The sequence below is a fragment of the Trematomus bernacchii genome, unplaced genomic scaffold (genome assembly GCF_902827165.1).
Source record: "Trematomus bernacchii unplaced genomic scaffold, fTreBer1.1, whole genome shotgun sequence".
In the NCBI taxonomy this organism is placed as follows: domain Eukaryota; kingdom Metazoa; phylum Chordata; class Actinopteri; order Perciformes; family Nototheniidae; genus Trematomus; species Trematomus bernacchii.
Genome location: NW_022987689.1, coordinates 11,901,809 through 11,922,778, shown reverse-complemented (window position 1 = coordinate 11,922,778; position 20,970 = coordinate 11,901,809). Strand labels below are relative to the sequence as shown.

The 20,970-nt window shown below is 40.7% G+C and overlaps 1 protein-coding gene across 1 annotated transcript; it reads left to right on the top strand.

Annotated features, from left to right (window-relative positions):
* Positions 1-16,744: 16,744 nt before the first annotated feature.
* On the top strand, positions 16,745-18,589 carry erich2 (glutamate-rich 2). Its single transcript, XM_034138244.1, has 5 exons — positions 16,745-16,872; positions 17,335-17,518; positions 17,967-18,024; positions 18,123-18,194; positions 18,293-18,589. Exons 1-5 carry the CDS (start codon positions 16,865-16,867, stop codon positions 18,451-18,453), a joined length of 483 nt encoding a protein of 160 aa, XP_033994135.1. The 5' UTR covers positions 16,745-16,864; the 3' UTR covers positions 18,454-18,589.
* Positions 18,590-20,970: the final 2,381 nt, after the last annotated feature.

Sequence of the window (20,970 nt, the reverse complement as noted above, 5' to 3'; positions counted from 1 at the left end):
CTGGAAGTCATAAAGATTACATTAGTCATTTAGATTACTTATGTCCTCAATTACCATGGGATTACTGAAACCACCATGAATTAAAGAAATGGTAGAAATGAATCTAATCAGAATTTTGAAACCTTCCTTCCCATCCCCTCCCTCTAAATATATCAATAAACATTAGGATGTGATGCTCCTGACTACCATACAAGTTTAAGAAGATAATATTTGTTTTAAAGAATTCAAAGCAATAAACAATAGGCTCTTTAACCAAGGCAACGTTAGCCTACATGTATGTTAACAAGGCAGGTAAGATAGCTGTTCATACTATCTATGTATATTTTCTCCTTTTTTTAATGCTATCTTATTTCTATTTAAGATGTTTTCGATTGTTTAATTATAGTCTTTTAACTGTCTAATGTACAATGCCTTGTCTTTTGCTGCTAAAATGCAAACATTTCCCCAATTGGTATCAATAAAGTACTTCTTATCTTAGTCCTCAAATATTAGCGAATGTTACTTTTGTTTTAAACATATTGATGTAACTACATACACATATCGATATGTTTTATAAATATTGCAAATCAAAACCTTTATTGACCACTCATTACCAAAAAGCACAGTTCTATCTCCTGTTATTAATGCATTCAAATGGCCCGCCACGAACTTCCGGGAACTTTCTGTGTCTCTCTGAACCACGTGACGATCAAGCATTTTGGACTTCCGCTGTCGCAACTCTTCTATCTATACGGCACTGGGCCCACCTATATATTAATTTAAGTGTACACTATATTTAGAATATATTCATTGCTTTACCTTGCTGTCCGACAGACATTTCTGATGGGAAACTGATGGCGTTATTTCAATGTACTGTCTCCTTAATAAACAGGCCAGACTCCTTTGACAAAAACAACCATTTTAACTTGCACAAAATGTAAGTTGGGAAGTTTACTACTTTGATTTGTTATTTAGTTTGTGTTATTGTGTGACTATGGTGTTTTAAAGGGTTAGTTTCGTATTCAACAAAGTCACTCAATAACATGAAAAAACTAAGTGATCAAGGCAACGGCAGATCAGCAACTCAGCATAGATAACCTCTTTGCGTGCAGACCACAATCTACTGTAAGGACACACTGGCCGTTTCTCAATGTTGAGTATACCTGCTGCAGAGCCACTATTTCAAGTATACTACGTCATCGAGTGGCGCCGAAGGACTGTTTAAATGCATGTTAAATGCCCAGCATTCGGCGCCACTCGATGACGTAGTACACTTGAAATAGTGGCTCTGCAGCAGGTATACTCGACATTGAGAAATGGCCACTGACCATGATTTAGCAGCTCATACGACCCCACTTAAAACATTTGAACTATCCCTTTAAGATGATCGCTATTTTTAACCTTCAATCACATTGTCGGTAATTACGTTTTCCAAGAAGATCAACCAGAGGTTAACAAGTATTTAGTAATCACAATATTTTACAGTGTAAAATCACTCCTGCATGCATAACATTTAAAACAACTGCATTACAGATTCAACTTTTGCTTCAAAAATGTCCCTTAAAGGACATGTAGGCCTGCAGCCCCACTCACAGGTGTTTCCCCTTTCTGCCTAATTAGGCCTCTTCTCAGGAGTGTGGGTGTGACTCCTACCTCACTCTGCTGTTCCACATGATAACCTCTCAGTATGGCTCTCTTCTGTGTTCCTAAAGCATGTCTGCTTCTCTGCTGGTGGTGTCTGGCCTATTTAACTATATATTTAAAAGGAGACACTAGGTGAATTCAGTAAAAAAAAAACTAAAACAGATATCACCATGAAACTTGAATTGTTAATTATATACAATATGGTAGATATCTTTTGGATTACAGGTTTCTAAAATTGTATGTTTAAATAAGCAAATGAGGCATTGTCTTGTTAAAAAATGTGCCAAATTGCCTATCATTTCAAAACAGAAATCTAAACATTTGATAAAGCCAGTCTAAACATAATTCTGCCATGTTTTTAGAAAAAGAATCTTCTATAAATCAAGCTATGAATGATTAAGCCCCTCTGTAAAAAAATTTAAACTTGAAAAAATGAATAACGAAACTGTAAAGTCTAGTGAATGTAAAAGCTACTGAAAACTACGGTGGCCGACAAGTGCAAACACGCTACATCGGCCCAAATAACTTCCATTGTGAGGAACACGCTGCAGACTCAAAAATAATGCATGTAAAGAATCACAAACGTGCCAAAACATGCAAATGAAGAAACATCTTCACCAACTTGACAAAACATGCAGACTATTTACTAAAATGGTCCGGTGCATCACTTTTTAATGTCCCCGTTTCAATTGTGTTTTGATGCAATTCTGCAGCAATAATTTTATTTGCAGCGGTTAATTTATGCAGCGCTTTTAGTAAACGATGCACATGTTTAGTGAAGTTGGTGAATCTCTTAATGCTGCGCATGTGTTAGTGAAGATGTTTATTCATGTTTATTGCTTGTTGATACTGGGTACTTGTAAATGTCTATAACTATGTAAATGTATCCTAATTAGGGCTGTCAGTCGATTAAAATATTTAATCGCGATTAATCGCATGATTGTCCATAGTTAATCGCGATTAATCGCAAATTTTTTATCTGTTCTAAATGTACCTTAGAGGGATATCTTTCAAGTTTTTAATACTCTTATCAACATATGAGTGGACAAATATGCTTTATATGTTTGTTTATTATCATTTGAACAATGACAAATATTCTCATGAATATTAAACACAACAACCTGAACATTACAAATATTCGCCTCAATTCAACCTGGAACCTCTCTCATACAGTGTGTGTGTGTGTGTGTGTGTGTGTGTGTGTGTGTGTGTGTGTGTGTGTGTGTGTGTGTGTGTGTGTGTGTGTGTGTGTGTGTGTGTGTGTGTGTGTGTGTGTGTGTGTGTGTGTGTGTGTGTGTGTGTGGAGACACTGTGATGGGTCGTTGGAGCTATGTGCAGCTCAAGGCATATATGCTCGAATGGGAGCTGCCTGGACGCTGCAATCATGTAGCGGGTACTATCCGTGCTGAGTGTGCTGACTTTTCGTACAATGTCCCACTGTCTGGCTACTGCATAAAGTCAAGAGCTCGGCGCAGTTGTCGGCGAAATGTCATTGAAACAGCTCCTTATATCCGTTAGCGCAGCTAGCTAGCACCAGATGCTAACAACAACAACACGTAAGGTGTGCCTCGCTTGCGCGAGTCGCGCCACACATACACACTCCCTCCCGGTCCTCCCGATGGCCAGTCCGGGCCTGCCAGTGAGCGTGGAAGTGTGGTCTGCCACAAGCGGGCGGTAGGAGCGGGGCTGTCAGCATCAGCTTGTCGATGGTATTTTAAACTCGATGAAACTGAAACTACGGCGGCCGAGGACAAAAAATACACATGCGTTAATCGCGTTAAAATAATTAGTGGCGTTAATTTTTTTTTGCGTTAACGCGTTATTAACGCGTTAACTTGACAGCCCTAATCCTAATGTATGATGTCCTTTATTGTTTTATGTTTCATGTGGAACCTATATGCTGCAGGTCTGCCTTGAAAAAGAGATCTATGATCTCAATGGGACCATCTGGTTAAATAAAGGTTTGAAATGAAATGAAATGAATTCATTTGCATTTGTTTTGGCACATTTGTGTTTTTATATTGACATTTCATTCTTAAATTGCGTGTTTCTCCTAATAAAAAGTGTTTTTGGCCCTTGTGGCCTGTTGCACGGGTCGGCCAACGTAGAAAAAGGCCGTTAAAGGTATGTATTTTCAAATTTCATACATTCATTTTGCAAAATCAATGTGAAATGTTTGGATTGAATATGCAAATTAGGCATTATCTAATATTAACGTTTTGTGTACCTACCATTAACGTATAGGCGACAGAATATGTTAAAAATAAACACCATGATGTGTGTTATGGATGTTTTCTTTCCATTAGTCTAAAATAAGTAATGTTATGGAAGCAAACAAAAGCCTATTCTCAAAAAGACTTGTGTTGACCATGTTCTTGCATCTAATGTCTCTCCTTTAAAAATACACTTTAGACCAGATGTTCTTAAGTGGACCGAATGCATCTGTAACTCTTTAAACTCCAACACAATACCTGCAAACCTCAAACGTTCACAAATGCAATATACAGTAAGAGCCAGGCAACAAGCATTTGACAGGGAGTAAACAGGAGACCAGCCTCTGCTAGTGGCTGCAAGCATTGCTCTATAAATCACAAAGGTAAATGGTCTATGTTTAAGGTTTAACCACTTCCTATTAAAGAGTCATGTATATGGCTGTCAGCATGGTGTTTATTGGGAACATTTAGCTATTTATCAAAACACATTACAGTCTGTTTACACTCCTCTTCACCCCTAGGATGACAGAAATCTTGCTTCCCACTTTTGATGATTTTGACATCTTTATATTTACTGTATTTCAATTACCTGCGCTAAAAAAAACAGGAATCGGGAGCAGTGTTTAGAGGAGAGGAGGGGGAAATGGGGAAGAGGAATAAGAAGCAAAGGGAGATGTGAGATGGACACAGGGAAGAGGGAGGAAAACAGAGGAAGAAGAAGGTGAATGATGGATGGATGTGTGTTTGTGTGAAGATAGAGAGAGAGAGGTGTGTGTGAGGGCACCATTAAAGCCTTGTACAATAAATCTCTGACAGTGCGTGTGTGTGTGGAGATAACAGAGGGACGTCTCTCTGCATTCTGGCTCTGTCAGGATGATGTATGCATCCCTTTCTTCCACCCTGTGAAATATTACAGGGGGCTCAGTGTGTGTGATCTCGTGCAGCATGCGGCCAACGTGTTTGGTAATTCTTCACCTCTTATCAGCGCTCACATGAGGTATTGTAGATGGGAGACTTGTGGCTGCCTGGGAAAAGAGGCGAAATGACCCAGAAACACACTCACACACATACAGATGCAGTAAACAAACACAAAAAGAATGAAATTCAGGGGGAAAGGGAGAAATGGGCAACAGCTGACAGTGACAGCTTTTCTTGATCGAGGGCTACGAGCTTGACAGGTGTGATTGATCACATAATGGCGAGCACATTTCGGCACTCTGCTCTTCATTTAGCTGACAGCATTTTCTTTATGGCACCTTGTGTTATGGTATCATAATCATGCCAGTGCCATTGGAGCGCCCCAGGAATAAATCTTTATAATCCCCCCCCCCATTCCACCACATGAGCTGTTGATGCTGCTCGGGGGCCTTTCTGTCCTCTTCTTGCCGTTTCAAATGGCCGCTTTGGCTGTCACTCAAATTACCTCATCGTTCAACTGCATGATGGGGGGAGAGAAACAGAGTGAAAGCACACAGAGGAGGAGGAGAGAAAGATGGGGGATGTGTTTCTCCTCAGGTGCCACCTTGCAATCTTACCTGTCAGCCTACAGAAACTGGTGAGTGATGGCTTTCTGAGGACAAATGTAAACATATTGAAGCATTTCAATTCTTTAATGCTGCAGTTATCAATATTTTTATATATACAATGGATGAAATAACCACTGCTGCGTGTCAATGTCTTACTCCTTGTAATGTGGCTGTAGGCAGTCCAAAAGTACGCCGTATGGTAACAATTGCCCCATTCCTTCCGTTCGTTTGACCATTTTTTCAAAACACAGGCAAAAAATACAAATCCAGTACCAGCAATGGATGTGAGATTATGAAACATATTGCAATGGAAATTGTGCTGGAAAGTGCTGTAGAAACTGCAGTGAAAAATTGTGGTCAACAGAAAATGTTGCCTCCCAAAACATCCAAGGGAGCAGGTTAATGCAGCACGGTTAAACAACCACTAACCCCGCCCCAAGCTTCAGTTCAAATAAGTGAAAAATACCACATCATAAATAAACATAAAGGGACCCTACATATGGCTTCTACACCTTGCTTACACTTACTATTGTGAGTGCATATGGATGGCAAAATGGCGGTCACTATTTTGAGTGATGGTGTAATGATGTTGGTCAAAAAGTTGAGTATTGAATGATGGACAATTATAACCCTCAATGGGTGCCATCTTGGCTACAGAGTAGAAGGTAAAGGACCACCATACCTGTAAAAAGTGGGCAAGGAAGCTGCATGGTTGTTAGTACGTTAAGTAAGTATTCTACGTAACTACTTGTTGACTTGTGGTTTCAAACTGGACACCACCAGTAGGCTTGTGTAAAAGTAATGTGTTTGTTAAGAACTTAAAGGTCCCATGTCATGCTTTTCCGGTTATTACCCGTCCCCTTGTGTGTTATGAAGGTTTTTATGCATGTAAACGGTCTGCAGAGTAAAAACCCTCAAAGTACACCCTGTAGCGAGTAAAACTCTAACACAGTCTATAGCCGCGTTCACACCGGAGTACTTTCACCGTACTTTTCGCGTTTTAGTTCCGTGAGTACCCCTTATGTCGCGTTCACACCAAAAATCGTACTTAATCTCGGGTACTTTTACCCCCATTTTTAGAGCCAGCTCAGAGAGCGTACTTTTCTGTGGGTGAAAAGTGCTCCAAAAGTTCCCCAGTGCTGATTGGCTGGGTGAATTGCAAACCACGCCCGTACAACTCTGAAAATGTTGTGTGGAGACGCCATTGTTTTTCCTCGCTACAAAAACACAACGCTCCGTGCGTTGTGTTTGTTTTTGAAAGCAGTTATGGCAAGCATCAAGAAATGATGAGGAGGTGTCGGCGCTTCTGGAGATCTACGCCGAGGAGGCGACCCAGGGAATGCTACTGAAGCCAGTTCGGTAGCTTTCACTCGACCTGGGAATTGTGCACAGCCGGCTAAATATAAAGAAACTCAGGACTACAAACGGCGGATTCAGTGGCCAACGATGACTACCACGATGAAGGTAAAATCAACTACATGCACTGGGGTTTTAATCTGCACAATAATGGTCTCAGATGTACTTTTATTTGCTCAGTAGATCAAGCTAGCCATGCTAGCCATAATAGGCTAACACCGGCCCCGGCTAGCTACATCTAGCTAGCTAGATATTCTCCGCTGTATGAAAACGTTTTGACTTGTGAATAACTGTGCAGTGTTTCTGTAATTTGCTTCACTAACTCATGGCACTAATCGTCTGTTTCAGGCGAGGATGGACAACTCTCGGGATTGGAAACAAGCGAGCTTTGCATTCTAGATCACAGCGCTTTGTCGTCCTCCTTACCAGCAACCAAACGCAAAGGTACACACACTGTAACTTTGTCTTGAAAGAACGTTACGCATCGAACTGATCTTCACAATCATGTTTATTTCATAATATTCATCATATTTTATGTTTAACTTGCCTCAACAACATTAAACAAAGTTCAAGCATACATGAAGCACTCTTCAAAAAGGAACAATCCTCCGTGTTTGAACCTCTTAAATCGCTGCATAGCCGATTTATTTGGACTGGATTATCCCAGAGAGGCCAAACATTCTTTATAACACAGTTTCAGATTTGTGAAACCTTAATTCTATTTGTGAAAATACAAAAAACACATTCCTAGTATGTTGTAAAACTACATGGCGACTAAACTTGTATATTGTATATTGCTTATTTTCCCCTCTTAGGAAAGCGGACACGGGATGCGAATTTCTTTGACACCGCCCAGGCGTTGGAGGACCGGCGTGCCGTGGTGAATGAGTCGCTGCGTGGAGATCAGATGGTGCTGTTCACCAAGGCCCAGGAAACGGAGGACAAGATGCTCACCTCGATGGAGCGCCAGGCAGAAGTGTTCAAGCAGCAGATGGAGCGCCAGCAGCACCAGGATGAAGTGTGGGCGCTGCGCCATGAGGAAGCGTCGGCGCAGCGGCAGGATGAGCGACAAACTGCATTTAATAACAGTTTATTTGGTATAGTTTTTGTAAATACTGACACACGACACACAACGTTGCACTAAGGTGTGCATGCTGCTGGGAATATCCCTACACCTGGGACAGTTTATTTTATATTGTTATTACTGTTATGACTTTATTTTATATATAATGTTTACTGACATGTACAACTGACACTTTATTTACATTTAAAATTGTTCTATTTAATGTTATGTCTTGAGAGTGCAATAAAGAAAACCGACATGGCGATTAAGCTTATTTCTCCTGACACTTTATCTTTTGTGACCTGTGTAGCATCCTATACATCACATGTAAGTGATTATTCTGATACCATCATGTTTCATCGGTTATAAACTGGCAAAGCTTTATTTGTCATTTATTTATCATCAATGTTGCAACCTTGTGGGGGAATGGCAGGGGCACATACACAAATATGACAATTTATATAATTTTAAATATTATTTGACCTAAACTTTTAATTCCCCCCATTTCACACAACACAACATGGAGTCCACTATGGGCCAAAACTAACATGTATGTTTGCATAGTGTTTATGGCAGACGGATGCAGTGGGTCTCAGGAAGATATATAATAAAGGTGGGTTTGCTGCTGAGACTCCCTACACCTGGGAGTTTATTTTATATTGTTATTACTGTTATTATATAGTACAACTGACACTTTATTTTATATTGACAATGTTTACTGACATGTACAACTGACACTTTAGTTACATTTAAATATTTCTATTTAATGTTATGTCTTGAGAGTGCAATAAAGAAAACCGACATGGCGATTAAACAGATCCTGTATCAGTTTTTCTTCTTCTCTTGTTTTGTAGCGGGTTGCAAACAACTTTAAGGTGCTTACCGCCACCTACTGTACTTGTAATCTTCCCTCAGGGAAAAGTACTCCGGTGTGAACGCGATCTGTACTAAGTACCCTGGGGTTAAAAGCGCCAGGGCTCTTAGTGCCGGAACTAAGTACAGGAAAGTACTTGGTGTGAACGCGGCTTATGCTGCCCCAAAACGCCTCGTTGGAGATTTCTCATTTTCCATTGTTTACTTCCTGGGTACTGTGACGTGTGAATACCCACAGGCCACACCCTCTGCCAGCATTTCACGAAACAAAGCTTCACAAACCTTTCAGCGATTCATGCCGAATATGTACAGCGTAGGGCACTGAAGAACGATGCTGTTCCTACTTTGTTTGGACCAGCGGGAGATTCGGGTACACAACCTGTAAGTACTCATTGTTGTTTGTGTATTTATGATGTTTAAAACAAACAAGGTATATACCACGACTGTTTAAATAGGTAAACGTTTTTCGGGCTGCTAAGTTGGGATCGCGGAGAAATGCTTACGCAGACCCATGCTTCCGCAGACCCATGCTCACAGCGTTATAAACCTTTTTCTTACTCAATATCAAGCCACACTTATTGTTTTTACTTCGGCTGTGAGTGTTTGTGTGTGCTCAGGATGAGTTTCGCTTGTTCTCGCTGTATCGCCGACCCGGAAGCCTGTCCGCTCCTCGCAGCAGATCGCAGCAACGAGCCTCGCAACTTCCCGACCAATCAGAGCACACTGGGCTCACAGGGAGGGGGGGGCAGGAGCACCAACAAGCCGTTTAGGACAGAGAGTGAATACCGGTGAATACACATACTATACAGAGATGCTGTATGAGAAACCAATGTGAGTTTGGAAAATTGCACAGTATAAATCTATTTTAGTAGACCTCAACAATGGAATTATGATCAGTAGAAATGGCCATGACATGGGACCTTTAAGTTGTCCATGGAGCATTTAGCAGCTAAACGGTCAGATGTTTCCCTCAGGAGTTGGTGGAGACAAAACAGAACAAGTGGCCAGAACAGACTTTGATTGAAAGCATTGCTGGTATCGCTCAGCTTGTGAGTCTGTTTTTGTGTTTTAATTACAATATGTGCCACAGGAGACATCAATAGCAGCAGAAACAACCAACAAAGCTGTTATGAGTAACTAATTTGCCATGGGTTTGTATTTCTGTATGTCTGAGTCACGGACATAAATGTGGTCAAGAGCAAGGGCGCATGAAGTAGGTGGTAGGAAGTAAGGGTTTAAAGGGTTCATTCATCTCAAGAACACCTCTAGTTTGTCAATGTTTTCGGCTTCTTTGCAGGTGTGGTTGAGTTTGAAAATAGGCACGAGTGAGTAACAGCAGGAAGTGGGGTAGGGGGCCCATCACTTTTGATAAGAAGTTGAAGGACCTTTAAGGTTGTCTGTGTGAAAGAGATACATGGAGGTTCATATGCTTCCCTGTTTCTCTCAGAGAGGTTTAAACCAGCCTTATGGATCTCTGTTAAATGTGGTTCATGAAGCATACACCCTCTTGTACCATCTTTACCATTCCACTGCACCTTTATATCCTTAAAATAAATGTTGAAAAAGAGTTCTCTCGCACTTCCAGGTTGTGGGAGTAAGCATGTGTGCCTTTTATGGCTAATACCTTTTTGCTATGATAATTTTGAACGCTGCTTCTGTATATCTTTTCAATACAGAGCATATTTGCCTGGACACATTTTTGCGCAATCATCGTTACATATTGATATGGCTTTTTGAATATGCTATTCAAGTCCCCTTATAAAGTGAGTTTCTGTAGGCTCCGTTATGGGAACATCTTCCTTTATGGATGGGTGGCCAGCAGAAAATGAAGCAGGGAAAAAGCTACTGTGGAAAGTGGGAGGCAGATGGATGGAGCGGAAGGAAGGAAGGGGTGGAACGCAAAGCCCCCTGAAATGGGTGATGAGTGAGGCAGAGACAGAGATGGAGTGAGGAAAGAAAATGAAGAAATACAGAGTTGATGAGTGAGTAAAATGATGAATGGGCTGAAAGGGACACAGATGGGCCGGCTCCATCAGTGAGCGGTGTGGCCGAGAAAGGGAAAGAGTGAGTGAAAGAGTGCTTACCAAGTCAGAGATGATGATGATTGTGATGATGACATACAGACGGATAATAAAGTGCCCAGAGGCAGGAGTCATCCTCTTAAATAGATTTCACATTAAAAGCAAAGCATGGCTAATAACATGAATATTAGCGGTAAAACCCCTTGGCTCATGTTACGAGGACAGAAACAAGTGAGTGATTTAATAGAGCAAACATAATAATCTGATGTGTCACTTCAGCATGTGTTTCTACTGTACGTGTGTGTGCACGCACGCAATGTAATTTGAATGAAGGAAAGCGGACAGAGGCGATGCCTTTTTGCAGAAATTATAAACTGAACTGATACACATGAATCAAGAATCAAGATTTCGCAGAAAGGGGACCTTTTAAACGAGTTCCAGACTGTTAACTTTTTGAAAGGCAAATGTTGGTGAAATGCATAAAAGTGTATTTGCTCAGTGAGTAAAAGATTTAAAGGCGATAACACGAACAACAACCACTCAGGACCTTTCTATCACATGGTAGCCACGTCCTTAATCTGACCCCTTGATCTTCTATTTTTCTCTAAATGGGACCATCCTTTTACTAAATTAACCTTAGTTTTTATTGAGGAAGACTTGAACCTAGCACTTGACACCATAAACTTGTTAGGAAAATGTTTACTTTGGTAGTAAATCAATTAAGAAGTTTTCCAAAGACTTCTATGCAATCGTATTTCTCCAGTGGAATTGCCTATGCTGGCCTTAGAGAGAATGCAGGTTTATGGCAGTTCTGCTTCCTTTTTCAGATCAGGAGGTTGCAGCTTGCCTCAAGAAATTGTGTTAATAACTAGCCTGGTTCTCTCCAAAAGTAACACAAGTCACCTTCCAGAATTGATCTCACCGATTAACACAGAAAGGTAAAGTTTTTCCACTTTGGTTCATGTCATATCTATAGGTCTCATGGGTGACTATAACAGACAGTTTGTAAACTTAATATGAGGCTATAACCAGGCAGCAGCAAATAAGTTTAGCTAAGCAAATCCCCAATGTGTCATATTTACACTTTTAAGCTTAACAATTCAACATGGTAGGTTACAGTATGTTAACTTGTAACAGAGCAGAAAGGTATCAGTCTTCTCATCTAACTCTCTGGAAAAGGAAAATAAGTTCATTTCCAAAAATAAGTAGATTTTTAGTTGTCCATGAGTCATATTAGAGGTTGTTAGCAATGCTATATTTTATTATATTATATTTTATTGTTGAAACAACATTTTGTGTGTGTATGTGCGTGCACGCCCCAGGATGAACAAACCACCCTCTGTGTTGATGAAGCTAATGAGAATCCCAATAAATGAAATGAAATGGAAAATGAAGAATGTCACTGAGACAGACCCGCCACAGGCCTTATCTGTCAATGACGTTGAAATCACACAAAACTCACACAGCTTTTCAAACACTGATTTTAAACATGTGGCATTCAGGGGTAGCGTGTGATCAATAGGACGGTGTTTCTTTCTCTTGCATCATACACTTTAATTAGCTTTACATGGCACTCGTACTGGAAAAGTAGAATTTTGTCCAACAAATAAATCAATAAGGTAACACCTCACTTGTCCTGTTATGTAGTCTGTTTGTTACGTCAGCACCTGGCATTCGGTAACCCCCCCCCCCCCCCCCCCCCCCCCCCCCCCCCCTGTCTCTGTTATACAAGAAACACACACACACACACACACAGCCATAATGGAGCAATTATCCTCTACAGCTCCGATCTGCTTCTCTGATTGTAATTTGCATTTATTATTAGCCTTCAGCCTGCCAGGGGCTGTGAGGCGTGAGGATAGATGGTCATACACCACATCACACTGATAGACCTGCACAGATGCTTCATAAACACACGTGCTGGAGGACACAGTAGCGTCAACGTGCCACATACACAGACAACGTTACACAGATGAAGCCATTGTGACAGCGTGATGTGGTTTCGTTTTGTTAATGCTGATCCCTGTTAATGTTGGGAACAGTGTGTTCAGTGGCGTTCCATCACAGAAGAACATGCTTCACGTTCCACACTGTGACATCCTGCAGGACTGTGACGAGGCCCTTTCCCTGCTCTGTGTTCTCTCTTGCAGTCGGCCCCGGGGCTCATCTTATGGAAATTTGTGAGGAGCAGAGTCTCTCAAGGCACATACAGTACATACAACCCGCCAGCACACTAATAGATGAGCATGCTGGGGCTTTCTCAAACACACACACACACACACACACACACACACACACACACACACACACACACACACACACACACACACACACACACACACACACATACACAACCACAACCTCATACATGCACACAAAAGGGAATGTGCCCAGGATCACTGAAGTGTGAAATGATTCTGTTATCATGTCGTCTGTGCGGAATATATTTTCCCATCAACCCTCTATGGCAGGTGTTCCTGATGGGCTGCTGGTACTGTTTGTGCATGAGTGTGAGTGAGTGAGTGAGTGTGTGTGTGTGTGTGTAGTGGTGTGTGTGTGTGTGTGTGTGTGTGTGTGTGTGTGTGTGTGTGTGTGTGTGTGTGTGTGTGTGTGTGTGTGTGTGTGTGTGTGTGTGTGTGTGTGTGGTGTGTGTGTGTGTGTGTGTGTGTTTTGTGCTTCTCTGTGTCCGTATGTCTGTTCTCTGGGAGGAAGGTTGAGGGAGGTCTCCATAAATCTAGCTGAAATTGTCAAAACTGATTTTGCGGCTCACAATAACTTTACATATGGCTTCCACACCTTGCTTACACTTGCTATTTTGAGTGCATATGGACAGGAATGGCTTAATGGAGGTCACTATTTTGACTGTTGAGTACCCTGATGGTGTACAGATGTAGAGATGTTTGCTGATGACACGACCGTCATCGGCCAGATCACAGACGATGACGAGACGGCGTACAGAGAGGAGGTCGAAAACCTGACATCTTGGTGCCAGGATAACAACCTCCATCTCAACGTCAGCAAAACAAAGGAGCTGATTGTGGACTACAGGAAGCAGCAGGGAGAGGGACACGCCCCCATCGCCATCAATGGGACTACGGTGGAGAGAGTCAGCAGCTTCAGGTTCCTTGGGGTCCACATCACTGAGGACCTGACATGGTCTCTTCACACCACCACCATCACCAAGAAAGCTCGACAGCGGCTCTTCTTCCTCCGCAGGTTGAGGAGGTTCAAAATGGATTCCAGGATACTCTGCAACTTCTACAGGTGCACGATAGAGAGTATCCTCACTGGCAGCATGACGGCCTGGTACGGCAGCTGCACCGACCTCGATCGTAAGGCTTTACAGAGGGTGGTGAAAACTGCACAGCACATCACCAGGACGGAGCTGCCATCCATGGAGGACCTTTACTCCCAGCGGCTCACGAAGAAATCACTACGGATTATCAAAGACCCCCATCACCCCAGCCACAAACTGTTCTTTCTGTTGCCGTCTGGTAGACGTTACCGCAGCATCCTGGCAAGGACAAGAAGATTCGGAGACAGTTTCTTCCCGCGGGCAGTGAGACTGTTAAAAAATTGAACTGTTGAAACAACATCAAACATTCATCTGCTACTCAGTAGTATGTATCTAATACCTAATATATATATATCATTCCAATAACTTGTATATAGACTCATACTGCACTATTCCACATCATAACTTTATTTCATTTTTATAACTATTATTATTTTTGTATTGCTCATGCTCTTATTGTTATTATGTTATGTTATTATGTTGCATTGTTGGAGAAGCCTGTGACATAAGATTTTCAACTGCATAATTACTCTGTAGCTATGTCAGATTGACAATAAAGAACCTTGAACCTTGAACCTTGAACCTTGTTTGTCAAAAAGTTTAGTATTGAATGATAGGCAATTGCAAAAGAGTTATTAAACCTCCAAATAACTATTTTGTGAGAACCGTAGGCAAGATGGAAGCCATTGAGGGTTGCAATTGTCCTTCATTCAATACTCAACTTTTTGACCGACATCTGTACACCATCAAGGGAATCTATAAAAAAATGAACTGATGGTGTCTACAAGTTATGGACACCAATTCGTTTTTTCCCTTTTTTTTTTTTTTAATCCTTTACAACTTCTTGAGTTGTGGAGCTATAGTTATTATACTTAACCCTCAATTGGACTCCTTTGTTTACTTCAGTTACTTAGTGACATCACTATTTAACACTCGCACTTCTATTGGCTAGCGCTTTGAAACATTGTATGCAGGGGCGGACTGGCCATCGGGACGTTCGGGACGAATCCCGATGGGCCGGTACTGAAGTGGGCCAGTTGGACGATGTGGGCCGGTCGATGTGGGCCGGCCAGCTAACCAATCAGAGCAGACTGGGCCCTGGTTTCAGACAGAGGGTGAAAAGAGGTGCTGCAGCACAGGCAGTATGTACAAAATAAAGACCATTTTGAACATTAAAGCATGTAAACATCTCCAAGTAGAGGAACAACATACAATTATGAAACCTGAAAATGAGCATAATTTGGCCCGTTTAAATCCCTGTAAACCTGTTTTCTCGAACATTCTTTGATTACAGTTGTTGGGTTGTTTGCTTATGTAGCCTGCTTTGTAGATCTAATCCAATCAAAACACACCACAGAGAGTCCGGATGAAGCAAAATCGACAAGTCTGAATGAATCCTTGACCTTTTAAAAATCGAATCTAAATGATTAAGAATTCCACAACATTCTATGAGAAATAGACTGTGACTAGTGGATGTGTTGTTGCCCATTTCTTTGCTGAGTTTCTTCCACTAATGCATTGACAAAGCACATTAAATGCTACTTATTCCCTCCTCTGCACTCTAGAACACACACAGCCTACACAGAAGCATTTACACACTCACTTATAAACACACGCACATGGTTCAGTGGCATGTCGCTGTGCATGAGAGGGAACCCAAGGGAGAGCTCAGTCCGAGCAACTTCACTGCACTGCCTAATTGGTGTGTGTGTGTGTGTGTGTGTGTGTGTGTGTGTGTGTGTGTGTGTGTGTGTGTGTGTGTGTGTGTGTGTGTGTGTGTGTGTGTGTGTGTGTGTGTGTGTGTGTGTGTGTGTGTGTGTGTGTGTGTGTGTGTGTGATGGAGTAGGAGGTGAAGAGAAAGCATGCACATTTAACAGTCCAAACTAACCTCACCTTTCTCTAAACACTGCTCTAAACTCTGGCACAACATGAGCAAGCCTGTCAGTCAAGTGCAAATTTAGTCTCTGTGGGAAGTCTTCAGCCTGTCAATATGACAGTTTGTATCTTCCTGAGATTATAAAACAACCGTGAAACAGTACAGCCAAGTGCTGACGTGACCTGAATCTTTTAACCACACACACAATACCTCCAGCTCGATCCTCACAACACAGACACACAGATTCAAGACTGAGGGCAGCTTTTTTCGATGCATGGGCAGCTAATGTAGCAGTTACAGCTACTTATTGGATGACAAATGGCTGACATGGGGGGTGTTCAGAGACAGCTAGGCTGTGTAAGATTGGCAAGGGAGAAAAGCCTTCAAGATATATTTTTTCTGAGGCTTAGATATTTTATATTTGACTTAATTTGCATTCAAATGTATTTTTGGTGAGGTTTTTAGTCAAAAAATTCCACAAATCAGCCATATTAGCTTTGCACTTCTGGTGCAAAATAAGGGGGTAGGCCTATAAATATATACAGCAGAATAATAAATAGTAGCATAGTGATGTTTTAGCCCAAAAAGATATGTAATGAAGACTACAGTAACATTTTATACATATTTCTAAAACACCTGATAATAATGGGCTTATTTAAAGTTGAACAACTAATACAATAAAAAGCGCATAATTATCTATTTAAAATAGATTTTTTTTAAAACAACTACGTACAGTGGTGCACAACTGCTTCTTCAGTCTCCAAAAGTCATGGCACGACAATATTTATTTGTAGTCTGCATATTTCTTTAGAATTGCCATATTTCCAGCAGCCATGAAGGCAGCACTCTATTACTATGGTAACGACTGTTTGCTACGCTGTTGCGTCTGTCCTGCTTGAAATAACTTAGCTAGCTAGCCAGGTTAGCCATAACATGAGGAACCCTTAATTAACTTTACATGAACGTTTCACAATTTAAAGAATAAGTATATTGAGTTGCAGTCGAGGTATCTTCCTCAATGAGCAGGTGAGCAACTGGCTTACAGACATTACATATGCGAACGTTAATTAACAGTACAGTTAATAAATAATGGTTACAAATAATGATGTTAGCCACATGCTACCTTAAGATGGCTAGCACTTAACTGGCTACGCTTGTAAATGAACATGCTATAATGACGTAGTCATTTATTTCAGTACCGGAATGCTTCAGCTTTTGTTAAATAAATAGCAAAGTTTTGGGTAAAATGCATGTTGGGAAGTAGTCAGCATACAGCTGGATAAATGAAACTTGGATTATCCTGCTCAAGATGTTATGATAAAGGTTAGGTGTTGTGAAACAAGGCCCCATTTACTTCCATTCAAAAGTTTCTTCATTTTTTTTGTCTTGTACTGTGTGGAAAATGGCAAAAATATATAACGTTTTTGTTTACATTCAATGTGACAAGAGGTGGGTATTGAATTGATAAACAAACGATTATGATTTCAGGGTTCAAAAACACACACAGGCCAATGCAGTGCCTGGAAAAGATCTGAAAATGAAAGACTTGAAGAAGTGCCATGCAGACTTAGGTACAGTACCTCTCCCCACACATGAGCCAAATATGGTGGAAGCACAGTGCGAGGAAGAGGAGGATGAAGACATTAAGGCACCATTGGAGCTGATAATGAAGGTAAAGTGAATGATGTCCATCAATGACTCCACACACTTGGGCTGTTTCATTTCAGATGCCTCAGAAGACTGACACTAGGACCATCCGCAACAAAACCCTCTTAAACTGCAATTCGGCATTCATATTTTTAATATTTATTTTAATACTATCACACAACTGTATATATTGGAATACACGTTACTTAAACTTCTTGTATTACATATTATTATTGTATTTTGGACATTCTATGCAACATGTTTTAATGTTTATAAAGATATTTTAATTCTATTTTATTATTTTTTATTTCATTGGACACTCTCACTACAACTTCTCCTGTTTATATAAACACAAGCATTCTGATTCTGATAGGTTAAAAATCATTTTATCATTTGTTTTAGCAAATTATGTTTTGCGTCAACTTTGTTATAATTAAGTGAGATTGAGACTCAAACTAAAATGTTGATTTCAGTTCCTCAGAGCTGTGATGGACAGAGACTTGCAGCTGGCCAGCAAACTGTGTCGGATGAGTAAGTATCCTGCATCCATCCACTGAAGTCTGTCAGTCAATAAATCAGCCACCGGTGATGTTAGCCAACGCTGCCTCTTCTTTCATTCCATGTTTCAGTTCTAATCTATGAACCAGACAATCCTGAGGCCTCTGAGTTTCTCCCGCTGATCCAGAAGAAGCTGTCACAGGGTAAGGTTTTTTTTTAAATCTTTTTGTACAAAAACCTACACAGCATATTCAAAATCATTGCTTTTCACCATGAGCTTTTGTCATGCCTTTTCTATCAGAGCAAGAGACAGGGCAGGGCACTGAGAAGGAAGATGCTGACGGGGATAATGAAGATGAGGAAACATCTCCAAGCTCAGGCTCATCATCAGATGAGGATGAGCTTGAAGAAAAGCAAGTAAACAGACACAAGTCTTGTCCTCCTTCTCACATTCATCCTTAGTCATTGTACCAATACAACTGAATGTGAGTCACTGTCAATCTTGTTACTTCTGGACAATTGTATATATTTAAATCCAAGCAACCTTTTCTTTGTGCATTTTGTAAAAGTTGTGACAATTAGGTTTGTATTTTCACATTTTAACTGCAAATAAAATATTTGAAGTGGACAACCTATAATCTTGCACAAGCTGAACATTACTTTTCCAACTGAGCCCCATCAACAAATAAGAAATGTCTCTTCAGGAAAACCCCGAATTCTCTATATTCTCATATAAAAGTATAGTTAATTTATTTTAACAAGTCTACATTTTAACTGTAGGCATTAACAGTCCTTGAAAAGAAGGGGCGTGAACAAGTCCAGGCTCCAGTACACTGAGCGACACTGCATTGACCCTCTTTGGTTCGCTGCTAAACAAATAATTGTTTTATTTAGATGTTGTGGTTGCATAACTATGAGTAGCCCATGATAGCTAAAGTTAAACCAAATGTAATCATCATACAATCCAAACTTTTCTAACTTATTGATAAGTGTGCAACACATATAGGGTGACCCAAAAAAAGAAGTGAAGCCATATGCCTCACCTCACTGTAGCAGAAATTGGGTATTTTTGCCTTTGAAGGCTCCAGGTGAGTATTTGTAATTTGTGGGAATGATTAACATCAAATGACGAGTGCAGTGCCCTGTGAATAAAAATCTTCACATTTGCTCCCAAACAATGCAGCACAGCTTGCAATCACATTGTGCGATATTGGTTTATATATCATACATCACATGCAGGGAGAAAAATGCTTAATGTGGACGGACACAAGGTATAGGAATAGGTGTTCTGCCTCAGAGATTACATATTTACTGGTCATTTAGTAATTATCAATAACATTTATACAGATTTTAGTTAACTGTAGCTATTTTGGACTACTTTGGACATCTGCTTGACCATGATAAGTGTGCAGATTTGTATTATTTCATACACTTTTTGTATTGATTTGTAGTTATTTAGTGGGAATGCTGATACAGCATTCCAACTATATGTTATGCTACGGACAACATTTTTATTATTCCGCCGACTTATTTTGGCCCTCTTCTCCTCCCACATTCAACATTGCAGAAACTCCGTTCAAACATCAAAACGTTCAGCTCGGTCGGGAATCGCAGGCTATTACTTTTATCATTCATAACTTTCATAATTCCAGAGATACATCCCATAATTCATCACATTTTTAACCATTGAAGTCGATGGAGAAAATCTTCAGACTTGAACAATCTTCATGCGACTTCAACTGCTAACTGTTCATTCATACTTTGACTCAGAAACCTCATTCCAACTTTAAAATGTTACACATCTTTCTGACATTATTCGTGTAACACAACTTTTAAATCTGACTCTTACTTTTAGAGATATTAAACATTGTTCAGACCTTGTTAAAGAGGTTTTCTTCAGATTTTAACATTAACTAGAGTGCAAATCTTGAAATTTGCCTTCATATATTTTTTTAAAACTGCCATAATTCCCAAACCCTACATTCCTGAGACATCATTTTTCATGACAAACGTAGGAAAACATCTCGTAGCTTGAAAAATGACAAATAATTAAGCAAAATTAATTAAACAAAATGCCTCTTGAGGGCATGAAGTGACAAAAACGTTCAACATTAACATTAAAACCCATTGTAATTTCAGGCTGATATTTCCTCACAGCAGCAGCCGCACACCTTTAGTTAAACTGCCAAAAAGGCCACATTATTAACCCCGAAAGTACACAAAAATTACACTTCAGATACCCAACTTCCTTGACATGCTTCACGTTCTCTCTCTCTCTCTCTCTCTCTCTCTCTCTCTCTCTCTCTCTCTCTCTCTCTCTCTCTCTCTCTCTCTCTCTCTCTCTCTCTCTCTCTCTCTCACACAATGTTCCAAACGGCCCAAAACTTCACAGGTTTGGTAACGATGCAGCCATCAACGCATCTAAGCGTATTATGGGGTGTCATCAAATGCTGTTGCCATGGCGACAGACCACTCGCCATGAAACACGATGTCGCTGTAAGTCCAATGGACACGGTCCAATCGTCCCCCAATCTTCACTTGTATATCACCGGTCCATGCCTCAACAGCTCTATGCCAAATCTGAGATCTCACCATATGCCGTTTTCCATGGAAACAGCATCGCCATAAAAGACGATGTCGCTATAACTCCTATGAAAATGTTCAAAAAGTGCTCAAACTTCACATGTGTGCTAACAGTCCAGCCGTGAAGACATCTACGGGACAGTTTTGAGATTTCTTCAAATGCCGTTGCCATGGCAACACAATGCTCGCCATGAAACACGGTTTTCTCATAACTTCAGTGAAAATGCTCCAAACGGCCCAAAACTTCACAGGTTTGGTAACGATGCAGCCATCAACGCATCTAAGCGTATTATGGGGTGCCATCAAATGCCGTTGCCATGGCGACAGACCACTCGAACATGTGTTCATGTATCATTTCAATCTAAATTATTCACTTTCTTCTTACACATTACATTT